The sequence below is a fragment of the Gavialis gangeticus genome, unplaced genomic scaffold, assembly GCF_001723915.1.
Source record: "Gavialis gangeticus isolate Ggan-Ray unplaced genomic scaffold, GavGan_comp1, whole genome shotgun sequence".
Classification (NCBI taxonomy): Eukaryota; Metazoa; Chordata; order Crocodylia; family Gavialidae; genus Gavialis; species Gavialis gangeticus.
In genome coordinates, this window is record NW_017729032.1 from 64,151,876 (window position 1) to 64,169,731 (window position 17,856).

The 17,856-nt window shown below is 45.0% G+C and overlaps 1 protein-coding gene across 3 annotated transcripts in view; it reads right to left on the reverse strand.

Moving 5' to 3' along the window:
- Positions 1-17,856, reverse strand: part of CDADC1 (cytidine and dCMP deaminase domain containing 1) — a 39,104-nt gene that overhangs the window by 7,566 nt on the left and 13,682 nt on the right. For all 3 annotated transcript variants that reach the window (XM_019525138.1, XM_019525140.1, XM_019525139.1), the window contains exons 3-6: positions 16,472-16,649; positions 12,615-13,193; positions 5,621-5,670; positions 3,857-4,026 (exon numbers count right to left, since the gene is read on the reverse strand). In XM_019525138.1, coding sequence (XP_019380683.1) covers positions 3,857-4,026; positions 5,621-5,670; positions 12,615-13,193; positions 16,472-16,649 — 977 coding nt within the window. The remainder of the gene's footprint in view (positions 1-3,856; positions 4,027-5,620; positions 5,671-12,614; positions 13,194-16,471; positions 16,650-17,856) is intronic.

Below are 17,856 nucleotides of genomic sequence, written 5' to 3' on the forward strand. Positions count from 1 at the left end.
AGACCATGGGAAGACAGTGGGAATGTATGGCATTTTTAGAGGTGTGTGAGACGCAGTGCCAAGCACTCTTTAAAGCGCCCGGTGCTGCACCACATGCATTTGTATAAACAGCGAAATGCATGTTAGCATTGAGAAAATGGAGGCTTTGCGCTTTTGAACTAAAACACATCAAAGGTGTTTTAGTTCAAAAGTGCACCACAGCCATTTCCCCAGTGCTGATATGAATTTTGCCATTTACACAAATGTATGCAATGCAGAGCCAGGCATGTCAGCTCGTATGTGCAGCAGACTCGATTAATTGAGTCTGCTCTGATATGCTGGATCTCTGATGCACTGCAGTACAAAAAGGTATGTATAATGCTCTATGAGGGGAATGGGCCTTCTGGGCCATTGAGTCTAGTCACTAGCATTCATAGGCAACCATTTATTCAAGGAGTCCTCAGAATCATCACTTCAAATCCACACATGCAACTACAGAATGTACAACCAGAAACACCAAGAACAACCTACAATGTACCAAATGTAAAAAAGCAGGGAAGATGAAGGCACTGAACAGCAATGACAGATGTAAATGGTTAATATATTAACTTAGAAAAGGATAATATATACCTAGAAAAGGAGCATGCCACAAACTAAAGAGGAAAAAAACAACAACCACAAAACACAAAGTCTTTGCTAATCTGACTTAAGGGAAAAAAATTCTGGGCCCCAGATTTAGTGCTCGGTATGACCCTAAGCAGAGGAAAAAGACCCTCCACCCAGGAAACTCTCTGAATCGTCTAAGTACCGGTGGGAGCATCAGTATACTTTAAGTCAAAAATCCCCAGTCTTCGCTCTGGCCAACATCCCAATGATTCAAAAGAAAAAAACCCTCCCTACCCCTTCCACACCAGAAGCAAAGTGTATTCAAGAATTTCATAGTTGATAGTGTGGGAAGAGACCTGAGCAGATCATCAAGTCTGACCCCCTGCCATGGGCAGGAAAGAGTGCTGGGATCAAATGACCCCAGCGAGGTGACTGAAGATCCCCAAGGTAGGAGCGAGCACTATTTCTCTTGGAAGTTGCTTCCAGATCCTAGCCACCCTGACTGTGAAGTAGTGCCACCTGATGTCTAGCCTGAGCCTACTCTCGCTCAACTTGTGGCCGTTATTCCGGGTAGTGCTCGGGGGAACAGGGCCTCTCCAATTCCCCGCTGGTCCCCCTGGTAAGTTTATAGATGGCCACCAGATCCTCTCTCAGCTTTCTCTTGTGGAGGCTGAACAAGTTCAGGTCCCGTAGCCTCTCCTCATAGGGCCTGCCCTGCTGTCCCCTGATCATGCGAGTGGCCCTTCTCTGGATCTCCTCCATGTTGTCCACATCCCTCCTGAAGTGTGGCGCCCAGAACTGGATGCAGTACTCCAATTGTGGCCTGACCAATGTTGCATAGAGGGGGAGGATCACCTCCTTGGTCCTGCTCATGATGCATCCTGTGGATGCATGACAAGGTGTGGTTAGCCTTCCTGATCGTGTCCTCACACTGGCGGCCCATGTTCATCTTGGAATCAATAAATGACTCCAAGATCCTTTTCTGCCTCTGTGCTGATGAGAAGGGCGTTCCTCAGCCTACAGGTATGCTGCTGGTTCTTCCTCCCTAGGTGCAGTACCTTGCACTTGTCAGTTTTGAATCCCATCCTATTCTCACCTGCCCACCGCTGTAACCAGTCCAGATCTAATTGTAGCCTGTCCCTCCCTTCTAGCATGCCCACCTCTCCCCATATCTTAGTGTCGTCCACAAATTTGAACAAGGTGCTTTTCACCCCCTCGTCCAAGTCGCTGATAAAGATGTTGAACAGTACAGGCCCCAAGGACCAAGCCCTGGGGAACTCCACTGCCCACATCCTTCCAGGTCAAAAATGACCCGTCCAACACCACTCTCTGGGTGTGGCCCTCTAGCCAATTTGCCACCCATCTGACTGTGTAGGCATCAATGCAACAGTTGTCTAGTTTTTTTTAATGAGAATGGAGTGAGAGACAGTGTCAAAGGCCTTCCTAAAGTCCAGAAAGACTACGTCCACTGTGACACCTGCGTCCGAGGATTTTGTGACCTGATCGTAAAAGGCAACCAGATTGTTCTGACAAGACCTGCCTCTAATGAACCCATATTGGTTACCCCTGAGCATCATCTCTCCTGCTGGTCCCTCGCAGATGTGCTCTTGGATAATTCTCTCAAAGAGCTTCTCCAGAGGACTGAGGTAAGACTAACAGACCGATAGATACCTGGGTCCTCCCTTTTTTGAAAATTGGAACCACATTGGCCTTTTCCAGTCCTCTGGCACCACACCAGAGCACCACAACTGCTCGTAAAGCTGTGCCAGGGGTCCCTCAATGACCCTTGCTAATTCCCTCAGCACCCTGGGGTGGAAATCATCTGAACCTGCTGATTTAAACACATCCAGCTCCACCAGACATGGCCCCAAATGACAACCTGGAAAAGCCTTAAAGCATGGGAATGCCAGACACCTAGAGACCCCAAAGTGAGGACTGAAAATACAAAATTCCACATACTGTATGTGCTGTATGTTGACCAAAGACCTCCCTACCCCATCATGCTATCCCTTCCATAAATGTATCCAGTTAAATCTTAAAGCAATTTAGGTTCTTTGCCCCTGTTTCTGCTTGACTTGGAAAACCACCCCAAAACTTTGATAGTCAAGAATCTAATTTCCAATATACATGCTTGTAACCATTGATCTTGTACCACTGTTTTTCAACCTAACATCTGTTTGTGTTCCCTAATATTGTCTCTGCAAATCTATTTGTAAAAGGTATATCTCCTCTCCATCTCCATTTTGTTAAGCTAATCAAGCCAACATCCTTAATCTTCTTTAATAAGAAAATGTCTCAATTTCTTCAGCCATTTGAATAGCCTACTTTGTACCTGTACCAATTCAAATAAATTTTTTGAACACAGGTGACCAATACAGCACACAGCATTGGCTTTGGCCTTACAAAAGCCATGTACAATAATACTAGTAATATCTTGTCTTTATTGAATATACCCTGCCTAAAATAGTGCTAGCCTTTTTCACTGCTGCCTCACACTAGTAGCTCACGGTCATCCTACATCTGACCAGTGCACCTAGATCCCTCTCCTCCTCTGTTATATCTAGTTTGTTCACCCCTGCCTTATAGCTGAAGACCTTGTCATTGTTCCCCAAGTACGTGAATTTGCACTTCATACTGTTACACTCTTCCAATGCTCCATTCCACAAAATTATCTACATCTTTCTGTATACTAATCCTGTCTTCTTTTATATTGGAAAAACCCTACCGTACTGTCATTCTCAAATTTCATGAGGATACATCTAGTTTCAGTATCAAAGTCACTGACAAGCAAGATAGGTCTTAAGACTGATCCCTGAGGAACACCACTAGTAACAACTCTCATCAGATAACTTTCATTTGGATTCAACTTGCCAGCCATGAATGAAAGAAACTGCATGTGCCATTGTTAAAGAATTTCAATGTTTGCCATTCTCTAGTATTTCAAGTTAGAACAAGGGTATGACAGGAACCAGAGAGAGAGAGAGGGGTGTGATGTTAATGGTGTCCACCATATACAAGAAGGAATATTAATTTAAACAGCAAGTGCAGCTGACAATGGTGAAGAATTCACAGACTCTACTGTGCCTATGCACATCCCAATTTTACAGAGTGAGTGAGTGAGTGTGTGAGTGTGTGTGTAATTACATAGGTATAAGTCAGAGTTTGACCATACAAAACACCTTCAATACATCACAGTACTGAGCTCTGCACCCATCTTCGGATCATTTCTGAACTTTCTCATTATTTTTCAGTGACAAAACAAATCCATTACCTGAATGTTAAGGCATTCTGCTCAGCATGCACAATGTATCTGAACTTTCTGATTTCGCGATCTTTTTGTTTATCATCCATATGAGGAAAATCAGCATATTCAGATCCAACAGGAAAGGCATTATAACCACAGCCTATGAAATACATAGCTCCTGTTCCATCACAACTTCTCTGCAAAAGATTAAGCAAACCATCAAGTTTGGTTTAATATTCAATTAAACATCTGCAAAGTATCAAAAAAATGTTTTTATACTTAGTACAGTAACCATGTCTGATCAGTTCATGCCAATTTGTACCAACAATTAGAGTGATCAACTTTTTCTAACATTGTATTTTTATAGGGGTTTGCTATAAAGATAGCATCAAGGCACCAGATAGGCACCTTATAAACTATATGATTTAATAAGACCTCAATGGCTGCTTCGTCCTCTAAGAAATACTGACAGTGGCAGTAATGATTCAATTATTAGGCCATATTAAAATATATAAGAGCAAAAAAGGACAACTTTTTGCACTCTGCCATTTTATGAAGATGAATTTTAAGTCCAGCATATTGATATGTTAAAAAAAATAGCAGTTGACACTAGAAGTGCCCAGTACATTGATATGTATCTGATGATCATCAGCTTCTAGCAGCCAAATGATGTTAAAAATGTATCAGGGTATACTAGCCCCTGAGGGAAATTTGACTACTTATCTTGATGCACTAAGAGTAATAAAAAATAAACAACAACAACAAAACAAAATAGAAACAACTTAAAATAATTCCAGCATAGAAAAGTAAATGAGAGTAAAAACACTTAGCATTTATGTAGGACCCTCCATGGAGCAACTGATTTGTAAGGATGCAGGAGCTCTGTGAATACAGTTCTGGTGGCAGTCTTGATCTGTTCTGCAGTACACTAGTCAATAAATCATTGTGGCTCTCAGAAAGCATCTTGTGCTAGCAAAGAATGCTAGATCCCTGGTCCTCAACCTTTTTAGACTCAATGCACCCCTAAACAGGCTTGGGACACTACTTGAAAAATGCCAGCTCTTAGCTTTCACTCATTTTTTAAATAAAAAAATAATAAAGCAAGTCTTCTGTTGCAAAGAACTCAAAAGGACCACAACAGGTCTGAATGCTTTTGACACTATGGATTCCTATTTGAATTCTCCAGGTTTATCTTGTGAACTATGTTTGCACACTTAACAGTGCAAACATTGTGTGCGCACCTTATGGCACCCTTGAAAGGGATCTCTAGGCACCTTGGTAGAGAATCATCATCATGGGTGATTGGTGCTGCCTTAGTTGAGGGGGAACACGTGCGCCCCCCTCCCCCTGTCAGGGGCCAATGCTGCAACAGCCAATCGCTGCAGCCACTTCTGGGAGCGGCTGCAGCGATCGGCCAGCACTTGCGGGGAGTTGGGGGGACACGGACAGTATTACTAATCTGACAGGCACCTCCTGTCAGATTAGTAATACCAACAAAACATTTTAGCAAGAATGCCTGAAAAACTATAACGATGTTTCTATGAAATCTAACAAAGATGAGAAGAGAGGCCAAACCACTGTGGTATTTACTAAGTTAATCAATTATGCTAATTCACCTTGATAGCATATCAGCTAACATTTAATTTAGGGTTAATGGAAAGTATACATAATACTGTTTTTCTATAACACTATGCATGAACTTATCTTTCACCAAGCAATTTAACCAATGTTAAGAAAATTAAAAAGTACAAAATGCCAGAGTGAGAAAAAGGGACAGCTTTCCATACTTACAGATTTTCCTTCTGCCCAAATCACAGCTCCAACTCCTGTTTTGTGATCCTCTAAAACACAAAATGTATTAGAAGTGGCAAAGTACTTTCTAATCTATATATCTATATAAAATGAAGTGCATGTTTGTCTGTCTGTCTGTCTGTTCATTTATAACTTGAGAATGGCTGGTCCCATTTACTCTACACCTTCCAAAAATCACTGAATACCACCCGAAGAAAATTATAGGTGGGTTATTTTTCACTTGACTCTTTTTGGGGCTTCCATTGACTGGGATTACTTCACTTCTCAGATAACAAACTGGCATCCCTCCATTTTGGATGCAGTGAATTCAATTCAATTGTCATTACTATATTGATGCTTGCGGGGTTTTTTTCAACTCAGTTGTCATTATTATACTGACGCTTGCCTTTTTTTTTGATCCACGTTAAATATTAAATGTTAAACATGTTGTACTATGTTATTTAAAAATAAACAAAATTTTTTACCTAAATATGTTATACTGAGTTCTTTGAAACACTGTAATTACAAAGATAACCCAGGCAAAGAATGGGTACTTCAGCGAGTTATTAATAAAATAAATTAAAATAAAATAAATTGGGAGAAGGTCCAGAGGAGGGCCACTCGTATGGTTAAGGGCCTCCGTGGCCAGCCCTATGAGAAACCTGAAGGCTGAGGGACCTGAACCTCTTCAGTCTCCACAAGAGGAGACTGAGGGGGGATCTTGTGGCTGCCTACAACCTTATCAGGGGCCACCAGCAGGGCCTTGGGGAAAGTCTGTTCACCAGGGCCCCCCTTGGAGTCACCAGGAACAATGGCCACAAGCTGAGGGAGGATAGGTTTAGGTTAGATGTTAGGAAGAACTACTTCACTGTAAGGGTGGCCAGAGCCTGGAACAGGCTTCCCAGAGAGGTGGTGCTCTCACCTTCCCTGGAAATGTTCAAGAGGAGACTGGATGGGTACCTGGCTGGGGTCTTATGACCCCTGCCACCCCCAGTGCTCCTTCCTGCCCATGGCAGGGGGTCAGACTAGATGATCTGTCTAGGTCCCTTCCAACTCATTGACTCCATAAACCTCACAGCACTCCTGAGAGGCATTATCCACATTATGCAGTTAAGGAAAACAAGGAGTAAAGATTAAGAAACTAGACAAAGATACAGAGGTCTATGGCACAACTTAATGGTGAAAGCAGGAACAGAACTTGGATCTCCTGACTTGATCCTGTTCCTTGAGACCAAAGCCAACCATCCTTCTGTTTGGCCATTTAATAATGTAGTGTGGGGAACTATAAATATTGGTCTCTTTTGACAGCTGCTATAAAGAAATACTTGCTAAAATCCATAGATGTCAGTGGCTTTGGGAATTCAGACCACTGCAGCAGAACATTTTAATGGATGGCAGAAACTCACTGGGAAACTCTTAAGAGAGTAAATAATCAAAATAAGTTTAATTAAGAAGCAAATGTTTTAAAAGCCAGGTAGAGAATCAAACTTGAATTCATCAGCCTTTTGCAGGCCCTTTCTTTCACGCTACACAGGAAGGTCTGAATGAAACTTTCCCTTTGCAGTGCTTGTTATCTTAGACCAGGGTGGGTGATTATTTGGGCCCACGAACCACACAGGGAGTTTTGATGAGCTGTTGCAGGCTGGGAAAGCAACCCTCTCAGCCCCGCACAACAACTCATCAAAACTCCCTAAGTGGCTCTGCTCCATCCTCGGCTGGGCGGCTGGGATGAGGCTGTGGGCAGATGGGAAGCAGCATCTGGGAGTGGGACAGGAAGCCAGGCATGGCCAGGATTGTGGGGCAGTGCCAGTGCAGGGCTGGGGCAGAGCCGTGATCTGCTTCCTGCACACCCCTGTGATAGGTGCCAGTTGTGGGCAGGGGGATGCAGGGAGCAGATCATGGCTCTACCCTAGGCCCCAGTCCCACACTGTTACCACCCTGTGATCTCTGGGTCTCCAAGGAGACTGGCTCCACGGGGACCCACGCAGCAAGGAACACAGCCAGAAGGATGGAATGGAGCCACAGATGGGCAGGAAGCTGCATCTGGGGCTGGACCCAGGATCTTGGGGTGGTAACAGCATGGGGCTAGGGCCTGGGACAGAGCTGCAACCCACTTTCTGCATCACCCTGCCTGTGGAACCTGTGCCCATCACAGGGACATGCAGGCAGAAGACTGTGGCTGTGCCCTGGGCCTGGCCCCGCATTTCACCACCCTGTGCTCCAAGCCCTGGCCCCACATGCCCATCCTGCTCCCAACACCACTCCCCACCTGGCTGCAGCCTCAACCCAGCCACCTGGCTGTGTGTCTTGCCTATGTAGGGTCCCACCCTGGCAGTGCGTGAGGGGTGGAAGGGCTGGGGTCCCTGGGCAGTAGGGCTAGGCCCAGTAGTGGCAGAAGCTGGAAGGGGCTGCCATCGCCAGGGTTGCTGGAAGCAATTCTGGCTACTGCGCTACCCCAGCCCTGCTGAGTGCCCTGGGGGTGGCAGGACTGGCCGCATGCACCACAGACCAGGCTGCCCCTGCACCTGGGCTGGGCGGGACTGAGGGACTTGCCATGGGCCAGACAAAATCTCTGAGCAGGCCAGATCCAGCCCATGAGCCATATTTTGCCCACCCCTGTCTTAGATGGTGCTGTTCCAATTAATTATCTCCCAGCATTCCTAAGTGCCAGTCAGACTATGTCTACACTGGTTTTGCAGGACTCATGGGAGGGTCATCAAGCAGATGACCTGTCCACCTGCTCTTTCTCCACATACATCAAACTTGGAAAAGCAGCAGTGAAGTTACCATAGCCACACCCTCCAAGTACTCCACCACTTAAGAAAAGCACTTTCCCCAATACTTTATCAGGTGTAAAAAGGGGTTTATACTACAACTTCATTATAATGAGCCCTGTTTATAACAACCCCCAGAAAAACCAGTAAAAGGAACCAATTTTTTAATACAATGCAGCATGTTTACTGTAACAGGGTTAGTCAACACCTTTTTAACAAACTTTCTCCCAGTCCCACAGGGATTTGTTATAACGAGGTGGTAATGTGCTTTATACATACATCTTAGTCATTCCCATATATTAGCCAATTTAAGAGGTTTCACCTTCTCTGTTCCTCTTGCAACCCATCTTTATCATGTGGCAAAACTACTACTACATTAGTGACTTCTTGTCTATTTTGGTGCTATTCCACATAAGATATGGACCTAGCTGCAGGATTCAGAAGGAAAACAGGCTCAGCTGGACATAAGGTAGCCTTATGCTGCAGCAGAGGAAATTTAGGTTGGAGATTCGGAGGAACTGTCTATCTGTGAGGGTGGCTAAATACTTGAACAGACTACCTAGAGAAACAGTGGATTCTCCACCCTTGAAGTTTTCAAGAGCAGGTTAGACAGTTGTACATTAATCAGTGCACAGCGCTGCTAATTTGCAGTGCCGGGGCAAAATTCGCTACCAGGTTTTCTCTGTAGAAAAAAATTCCCAGAAAAAAAAAGCAGCACAATCCACACCAAAGTAGCGAGTGCTGTGCCAGGACAAATGCAGAGACGGGGGAGCAGGCAGCCTGCTCCCCCATCTCCATGTGCTGTGGAGCCCCCCCATGGTGAAGTATCCTGTGCCCCAGCCAGCCACTCCCTGCCTGGCTGGGGTGCAGCATACCTCACGACAGGGGAGAAGGCAGTCCTGGGCTGGCTGCTGCCCTGTCTCCACATGCCTCAGCACAGAGGCTTCACTGTGGAGCCCCCGTGTTGAGGCACACTGCACCCCATGCAGCTGGCTGGGGCACAGTCTACCTTGGCAGGGGAGAGCAGGAAGCTTGCTCCTCTGTTTCGAGGCACACTGCACCCAAGCCAGCTGCTCTGTGGCTGGCTGGGTCTCAGTGTGCCTCAGTGTAGGGGCTCTGCAGTGAAGCTCCCATGCTAAGGCACATGGAGAGAGGGGAGCAGCCAGCCTCAGGCTGCCTGGTCCCCTGTCTTGAGGCACCCTGTGCCCCAGCCAGGTACAGAGCGTCTGGCTAGGGGACAGGGTGCCTCAGCGTAGGGACTCTGCAGTGTGCAGAGATGAGGGAGCAGGTAGCCCTATCTCCACGTGCCACTCCTTGGCCAGGCAGAGAACAGGGTGCCTCAATGCAGGGGATGGCTTAGTGCAGGGGATGTCCCAGTCAGCCCCCCTGCAGCACATGGAGCAGGGGGATGTGTCCCACTGCAAAGCACACAAGCAGAAGTGTGCACTGTGGCACAAAGAGGTGTGCACTGTGGCTGCTATTTGTAGGGGATTCCCCTGTGGTTCAGTGGTAGAATCCTTGTCTACCACATAGGTAGACCTGGGATTGATTCCTAGATGCTTACACAACTACAGCCATGGGGGCACCAAACATCTGGGCTCAGCCTGGTCTTTGGATTCTGCCTCAGTGGCCCAAGGGGATGATGGAAGGTCTGGGCAGCCTCCACTCCTCCAAAAATCCCTGCCCAGACAAAAGCATCAAAGGTCTGGGTGGCCCTCATACATACACCATGATCTAGGAGGACTGATGGTTGCCACTATTTGTGGACATGCTCTTGCTCATATGGATCTGGAAAATAGGTATGAGACAGGTAGGTGAGACTGGCATTTTCTATATTGGCTTCTATTCCACCCAGGAGAGCACACAAAACACCAGCAGATTCTCCCTCTGTCTGAAGAAGGAGGTTTGTGCTTGAAAACTTGGAAAGAACAATTTTTTTCAGCTATTTAGCTGGTCTAATAAAAGATAACATATTTACCCAAAGAACCTTGTCTGCCTATGTCCTTAGACCAACACAGCTATAACCAACAACCCCAAAACATGGAAGATAGCTTATATTTAGGCACCTCAATACACAGCCTGGTTTCTAAAGTCTTAGAACTCGGCAGCTACCACTCTCAGGGAGAGGCCCAGAAGGCCGTTGCCCGCGGGCTGCGGCTCCCTCGCCTCGTTGTCTTGAGATCGTTCAATTGCTATATAATTAAATACGCCCATCATTCTTCAATTTCAGAAATCAGTGCAGAGGTACAAGAAGGGGCGACAGCAGTAGCACTTGCTGACAATTTTTGTTTACTACCCTGACTTACTGAAGAGCCTTTGCTTCTGCAGAGGTGCTCCCAGAACTACTCCTAAGACTGGGAGGAAGGAATTCCCTCTGCTATTCAGGAGGCACTTTCAGGTCTTACTTTGAGAATATTTAGGAATAAGGCAAAAGGAAATGTTAAAAACATTTCTGCATCCAATCACATGCAAATGACAGAAACAGGTCTCATTCCAGGAAGCAGTCAACATTGGCTTGAGGGTAAGCAGGTCAAGTGCTCAATAGCAAGGAGAATTACACCTGCTTAAGTCAGTACCACATTTGGACTCAGGGATTAGTGCTTTATTTATAGAAGAAAGGTGGGCATTTCCTTTCCTCTAACTGCTATGCAGGTCTGTACAGAAAATCTATTATAGAGATCTCCCCAGGGTCTTTTGTTGGTAATCCTTTCATTTGCAAGAGATGGTGGATATTGCAGCCTATGACGTAGGTGGTTTGCAATGCCTTGTGTCACTGAATAGTCCAATCCAAGATTTGCATGATCTGTGGCAGTGGTTGCAAATGTATGTGTCACGGTTGGATGGTTTGGGAGCTGCTTGCTTTTTATGGACTTGTTTCTCCTCAAGCTCTTGGAGCCAATTCCTGTCATAGACTTCAATTGTCCCTGGTGGAGACAATGACACTACTTGTTCCCATCATTCCTGGTGGACACCATGGTGCCACTTGTTCCAATCACTTGCCAAGGTTTCCATTGGCCAGGATCAATTCCAAATGCCTTCATATCTCGCTTACATGTGTATTCATAGCAAAGCTTGGAACAACCTGTTGTTCTTGTTCCCTCTGGTAGTTTGCTGTATAGCATGTCCTTGGGTATACATGCATCTTCCAATCTGCTCAGATGGCCTAGCCAGCACAGTCATCTCTGAGTAAAGCTATCACACTTGGTAAATTTGCCCTTTGAAGAACCTCCGAGTTGTAGTTTTATCTTGCCATTTAATGTTGAATATATGGCATAAACAGAGCAGGGAGAAGCTGCTTAACCTTTTATTTTGAAGGTCTACATAAGTGTTTATTGAATACAGTAAAACACTACTTAATCAGGACCACATCCTCAAGAATGCCACATGGTTTCCAGATGTCCACAAATATAGCAGTATATACAAAATATACTTTAGGGCACTTAGTGCTTGCAGAAGGATGGAGGGAACATAGAGGGTTATGAGACATGATGTCAAGGAGGAAGAATAGTTTGGGCTTTTTGAAGCCAATCTTTTATATAAAAGAAGCAAAACTGATGCTGAGCTTAAATAGACTTTACGGGAGTTACTGGGAGAGACAAGGACTAGGAGAGCACCCTAGTTTAAAAATTACAGGACTTTACAAAAACAAGAAAAAAACAAAAACAAAAAAAGGCATCTTTTACCCAAGGAAAAAGGTCTCCTAGACCTAAGGGCCATTTAAGATGGTAATATTCTCCTAATGCGTAAGACAGCTCTGGAATAATACTGTAAATATATTTCCTATATAAATACACACACACACACGCAATATTAAAATGCTGTCACAGTGCTATTCAATTACCTACTCCTCTTGGTAGGTACCAGGTGTTTATACAAAGATACTTGCAGAGGCTCTGTTAGTCTAAATATTGTATCTTCTGAGACAGCAATCATGCACAGTGAATGACAAGGCTATATAAGTATCATGCATGTGTAATACCTGCACTTTGATAATTCCTTCTATCTTAGCAGCTCACAGCCTTTTGCAAATATTAATGCATAGCCTCATGAAGTAACCTCTTGTCATCTCCTTTGTACAGTTGTAGAAACTGAACCACATAGCACTTAAGTGATTTGCCCAAGGTCACATACAGTAAGTGTTTGGAACATAACTAGAGTCCCCAATTCAGTCCTACGATTCTCACAAGACCTGCTTTCCTCCCATTAATGAAACAACTCACCTGTTCGGTAGGCCAGTAACCTAGCTTGTATCATACAGTGCCTTGCAATTTCTTGGGGCAAGCTTTGATGGTACATTTCACGTGTCTGCTGGGATCCATTACAGTAAAATCCAAAGTGTTCAAAGGCTGGAACACTGGCAGCTACTGTGGCCAAAAGCAGGATAAGATCTTTCATATTTTGTCTAAGATTGCTAAAATATGGATTTTCACAGAGATTCTCCAGCCCTATAGTCCTCAGTATTTGCTTGTGCCTTCCTTCATTTGAAATTAGGAATAAACTTTCATACTCTTTTATTCTTTCTTGCCTACATTCAGCATAAAAATCAGTATTTAACCCTGGTTGAGTTTTTGCAATTTTTTGAATGAAGTCACACTTGCAAGAGGTTTCTTCTACAAACTGCACCATATAATACACCAAAGGTTGAAGCAAGACACACACACGAACTCGACTATTTGACTTCAGTCTTTCCACTGCTTTGGCATCCAGCTTTGCATCTTCAGTAGTGGTAGGGTTGGACACTTCAATTTGCAAGCTGACTTCAGGATCTGCAGGCCAATATGAAATTTTGTTCACTCCAGCTGGAACAAAAGATACACCCCATTAGAAGGAAGTATGAATCCAGTGGAGTATGCAACAGTTTTCTTATCCTCAGACTCCAACATTAACCTAAGCCACTACCTTTTAACCCACTTAGAAAACAGAATGGAAGTTGTTCTGTGCATGCGAGTAATGGATGTGGTGGCAAATCTTGGGGGGTTAGCAAAAACAAGGTGATTTAAGTTATGCTTCTGATCATGTTACACAGTTTTCTACCAACCAAAAGGCTAAGTTACCCCATCTGTGACAGATGGAAACTGAATGTTTTCTACATGTGTAAGCATCTCAGAGCAGGAGTCTCTTCATTTCTGTATATTTTATGATGTAACCATATTACTAGAACATGACAAAGCAGCCAATGATAATAATGCTAATTCCCATAGGGAAACACAGCTGTACATGAAAGACCAGTCTCCACCTTAGGGATGAGTATATGAATCTATTAACATTCAAATGGACCTTCTAGGAAGTATAACAGGTAAAAGAGCAGAAAGTTAATTACTTAGGCTGGAAATTGACCAGGATGTCAGGTTTAACAGCATCACAACAGCATCCACAGCCAGGACCTCATTTTAGATCTTACTCAAGAATATGAACCTCATAGTTCCACTTAACTTCAGGACAGTCAGGATCACATTAAAAACCACGTTAGTCGACAGCTGCTATTTAGGCAGAACTTACCCACTTAAAACAAACTGAGTGATTCAGAAAAACCTTCCTAAATGTTTAGGCACTTGAGAAGTCCCCAAGTACCGTAAGTTTCTGCTGAAAACTGATGTTTGTGCCTGAAGTATAAGCATAGTACATGCTCAGAAATGTCACCACCTTGACTGAGCCAAGGGCATGCAGGCCTAAACCAAGCCTGAGGTCACTTAGGATTCACAAAGAGTATGTTTATTGATGCCTCCCTAGTGCTTTTGGAGGCAGGAGATGCCATCAGGACAATTTTACCATCTCATTTATGAGGCTGGTATGTACGAGGAGATCCAGGTAAGACTGGGGAGGATGGAGAGGAAGAGAATTTCTCAGTGACAGACCCAGGAGGCATGAAGGAACTAGTAGAGACTGGTCACACCCCTGAAAGGCTTCAATCTGGTAGGCATACTTTGGGCATGTCATGCCTAAAAGAACGGGGAGTAGCCATATTTTTTGCCCAGAGCCTAGAAGTTAAGGTACTTGCATTTCTTTCCACACAGCGGGCTAGCCCCAACCAGGGAGATAAAGAGCACCTCTACCTCACCCTATAGCCTAGAGCTTAGGCCAGGGGAGGGCAATTATTTCAGCTGGAAGGCCACTTAATGAGTTTTGGTGAGCTGTTGAGAGCTGCAAGGGTGGCCCTGCTCCTTGACAGGTGCCCTGCCCCTTGGTCACCATGTTGGGACCAGAAGCCCTGCCCCATAACCTCTGACCTTTGCCACGAGAAGTACTCCCAGGTACCCCTTGCCCCCTGGAAGTACTCCTTTTGGGAGGGGAGGATTGCCATTTGGGAACAAGAACCCCCCCCCCCAAAAAAAACAAATTATACACTAAAAGTGAAACACCTACTATAACATATTTTAATTCTGTTACAAAATGTATTTTTGTTACAATTTGTGTGTGCATACTGTATATAGAGATGATTACATAACTCAAAAATAAAGTATTATTCTTGTATACTGTGTGGGGCAGGATGGGGTTGGGGGTTTGTGTGTATGGGAGCAGGCTGTGGGGGGTTTGTGAGGTGTGAGGGAGGGTAGGGGGACCCCCCCCCACATTCCCTCAACTCCAGCGGCAGCAGCAGCACCAGCAGGCAGCGGGTGCTCAGGGCCCACGCAGACACTGCCACCTGGCAGCGCATGGCTCTGGCCAGCGCTGTACTTGGTGGCAAGAAGTGCAGTTCAGTCAGCCTGCCTCTATTGTGTGGGGCTCCAAGTAGTGGACATTCAGCTCTTGGCACTCATAGGCCACCAGGGGAAGTCCTGTGCAATGGAGCAGTCTGCCATCCCCACCCCTGCTGTGTTGGTAGAAGCAGGCCAGCTGGGCTGTGTTCCTTGCCACTAAATGTAGTGCTGGCTTGCACTGTGCACCACTGGGCAGCAGCACCTGCATGGGCTCCGAGTTTCCGCTGCCTGCTGGTGCTGCTACTGCCGGTGTTGGGAGCTGCACATCATGAGAGGGAGTCTGTGGCGAGTCCGCACACTTTCTCTCACCTTCCCTTACACCCACCCCCTGCCCAACTAAGCTCCGCACTCCCACCGCCCCCCTGGTACAGGCTCTGCGCTGCTGCCAGCCCCATGCTCTGCACTTCCAACCCTTTCCCCATTGCTTCCCTACCTGCTGTAAGGAGTGCGCAGAACAACGGGGAAGCCAAGCAGGCCGCCTGACAGCTGCAGTGGCAGCAGCAGGCCTGCCTAGAAGCTGTTTACTGGCTAGACTGGGCGCTTCCACCCATGAGGGTGGGAGCGAGGCACATGGGCAGGGTGAGGTACAATTAGTTGGTGGGCCCGTGGACCAGATGAAATTGCCTGCTGAGCCAGATCTGGCCCGCAGGCTGTATTTTGCCTTCCCTTGGTTTAGGGCATTCTGTTGGGAGTTGAATGATGGGGACTTCAATCTCCACAAGCTGAGGAGGGCTCAGAACCCTGGTTTCTAACTTCTTCCACAAGGCCTCAGACTCTTAGTCAGCGAGCAAATGTTGATCTTCTCCTCCCTACCCCTACAAATGGTGGACTATACTGCCTCATGACTTCAGTGATTACATTAAGATAGGGAGTCCTGGATGCAAATTAGGAGATGTGCTTAACTTGGGGTTGTAAGGAATCTCCTAGCTTCTGCCTAAATCTGATGGGATTTCAAGACACTCTACCCCCACCCTACAACCAAACTTCTTTTTGGCTGTCTGTGTTGTACTGTTCAGAGTGTTGGCTGCTGTGAATCCCTATCCAAAGTGCTTCTCTCTCTCCAGCCCAGGTACAGAGATCTTGAATGTCCAACTCAGGTTTCTGAATTTCAGTTCTGGAGGGACATACCTAGATATTAGGCAAAATGATCTCAACTGCTTCACTGAGGTAATTTTTTTTAAAAATCTGGCCCCAAAACATTGCTGGCTCAGTAGGAATTACTACTGAATCATTGACTCCAGAACTGAAACACTTAGTAATTGTTCCCCTAATTAAAGGAGACAAACATTCACACATACAAATGGGACAATTCAAACAGCTTTCCCTGCACAGTAAATCAAACAATATTTGCCCCACCTGTACCATAACCATTAACTTACCATTTACAATCATTTTTAAACAAGTAGAACATGGTTTTCTGGAAAAATAAAGGTCACAGTTTTTAAGTCTTGATCCATGTTTAATAAGAGCAATTTGACCAGCATGCAATTCTGCACTGGAGCAATGTAGACCAACAATTTTCATGTTTTTCACTACAACAAGACCAGCCTTCTTTACCTGCATTGAAAAGAAAAAAGCATGCACTATATAAATTATTTGAGACAGAAACTGTAGTGAGTATATAGCTCAGTCGCATGGTGTTCCACATAGCAGGGGTTTGCCTACCTTCCCATTTGCACTTCTTTGTATTTGGGGTCAGAGTAATCTGATGAGGGTAGAAACAGATTTCTCAGTACCATTTTAGACACTGACACTCAAATACAGACTGTGAATGAAGAATGTCTGGTAAATACTACATTTAGACATTTGTATTCTTCACATGAAATTTCAGGGGAAGATCAGCCTATAAGAGAGTCAGTACAATTTAGTAAATTTGTTTCAGTCAATCTGCCTGGGTAAGGTTCATCTTGCAGCCACAGAAGCTAAAAAGGCTGTCAAAGGTGAATGTGTGAAATCTAGCTTCCAATGCTAGTCACTGCCCACAGTGCCACAAGCTTTAGGGGGTCATTTTGATATGGGAGATTTAATGTAGTTCAGCCCTCTTAAATCAGATTATCAAGGATGAGAAGAAGGTTTGGAAGAGAATAGTTCTCTCCTCATCCGAGGGACTTAACTTCTATGGAGGCTGCTACAGAATTAGGAAAAATCCGTTTGTATTATGCAAGGAAGATCTGGTGCTTTTGCATCCTCAAGACTTAGGAGGGGAAAAAAGGAAAAAGAAGGGACAGCTCAGAAAAATGAGATTTGTCTAATAAGCCTGTCATATATTCCAACAGCAGTGACAACTGAAAGCAGATCACAGGTGACTTAGATTTATGAGGGGTGTAGGTTGTAGCCGTGTTGGTCTAAGGACACAGGCAGACGAGGTTCTTTGGATAAATCCGGTATCAAATGTACCCAAAGATTACCCTAAGTCTGCCTTAGATTTATGAGGCGAATTTGGTTCTCATAAACTTCATAGATAAAACTGTACCAAAGTCTCAGATGCAACCTGGGTACCTGCCCTCCTGGACTTAATCACTTTATGTTTGAATCTGGACTTGAATTTTGTAAGGTGTTCCATCAATTGTCTGAATACTGTACACAACAGTGGTTCCCACATTTTTTGACTAATAGACTCCTGTCAATTTATCACAGGTGCACCATCTCATCAAAATTAATTGAAATGGAGGGTCTACTGCAATCTACAGACTACAGTGTGGAAACCTCTGTCTTAAATCAGCTTAAGGAAATCTGAATCTTAAGGTAACCCGGAACTGTAAGA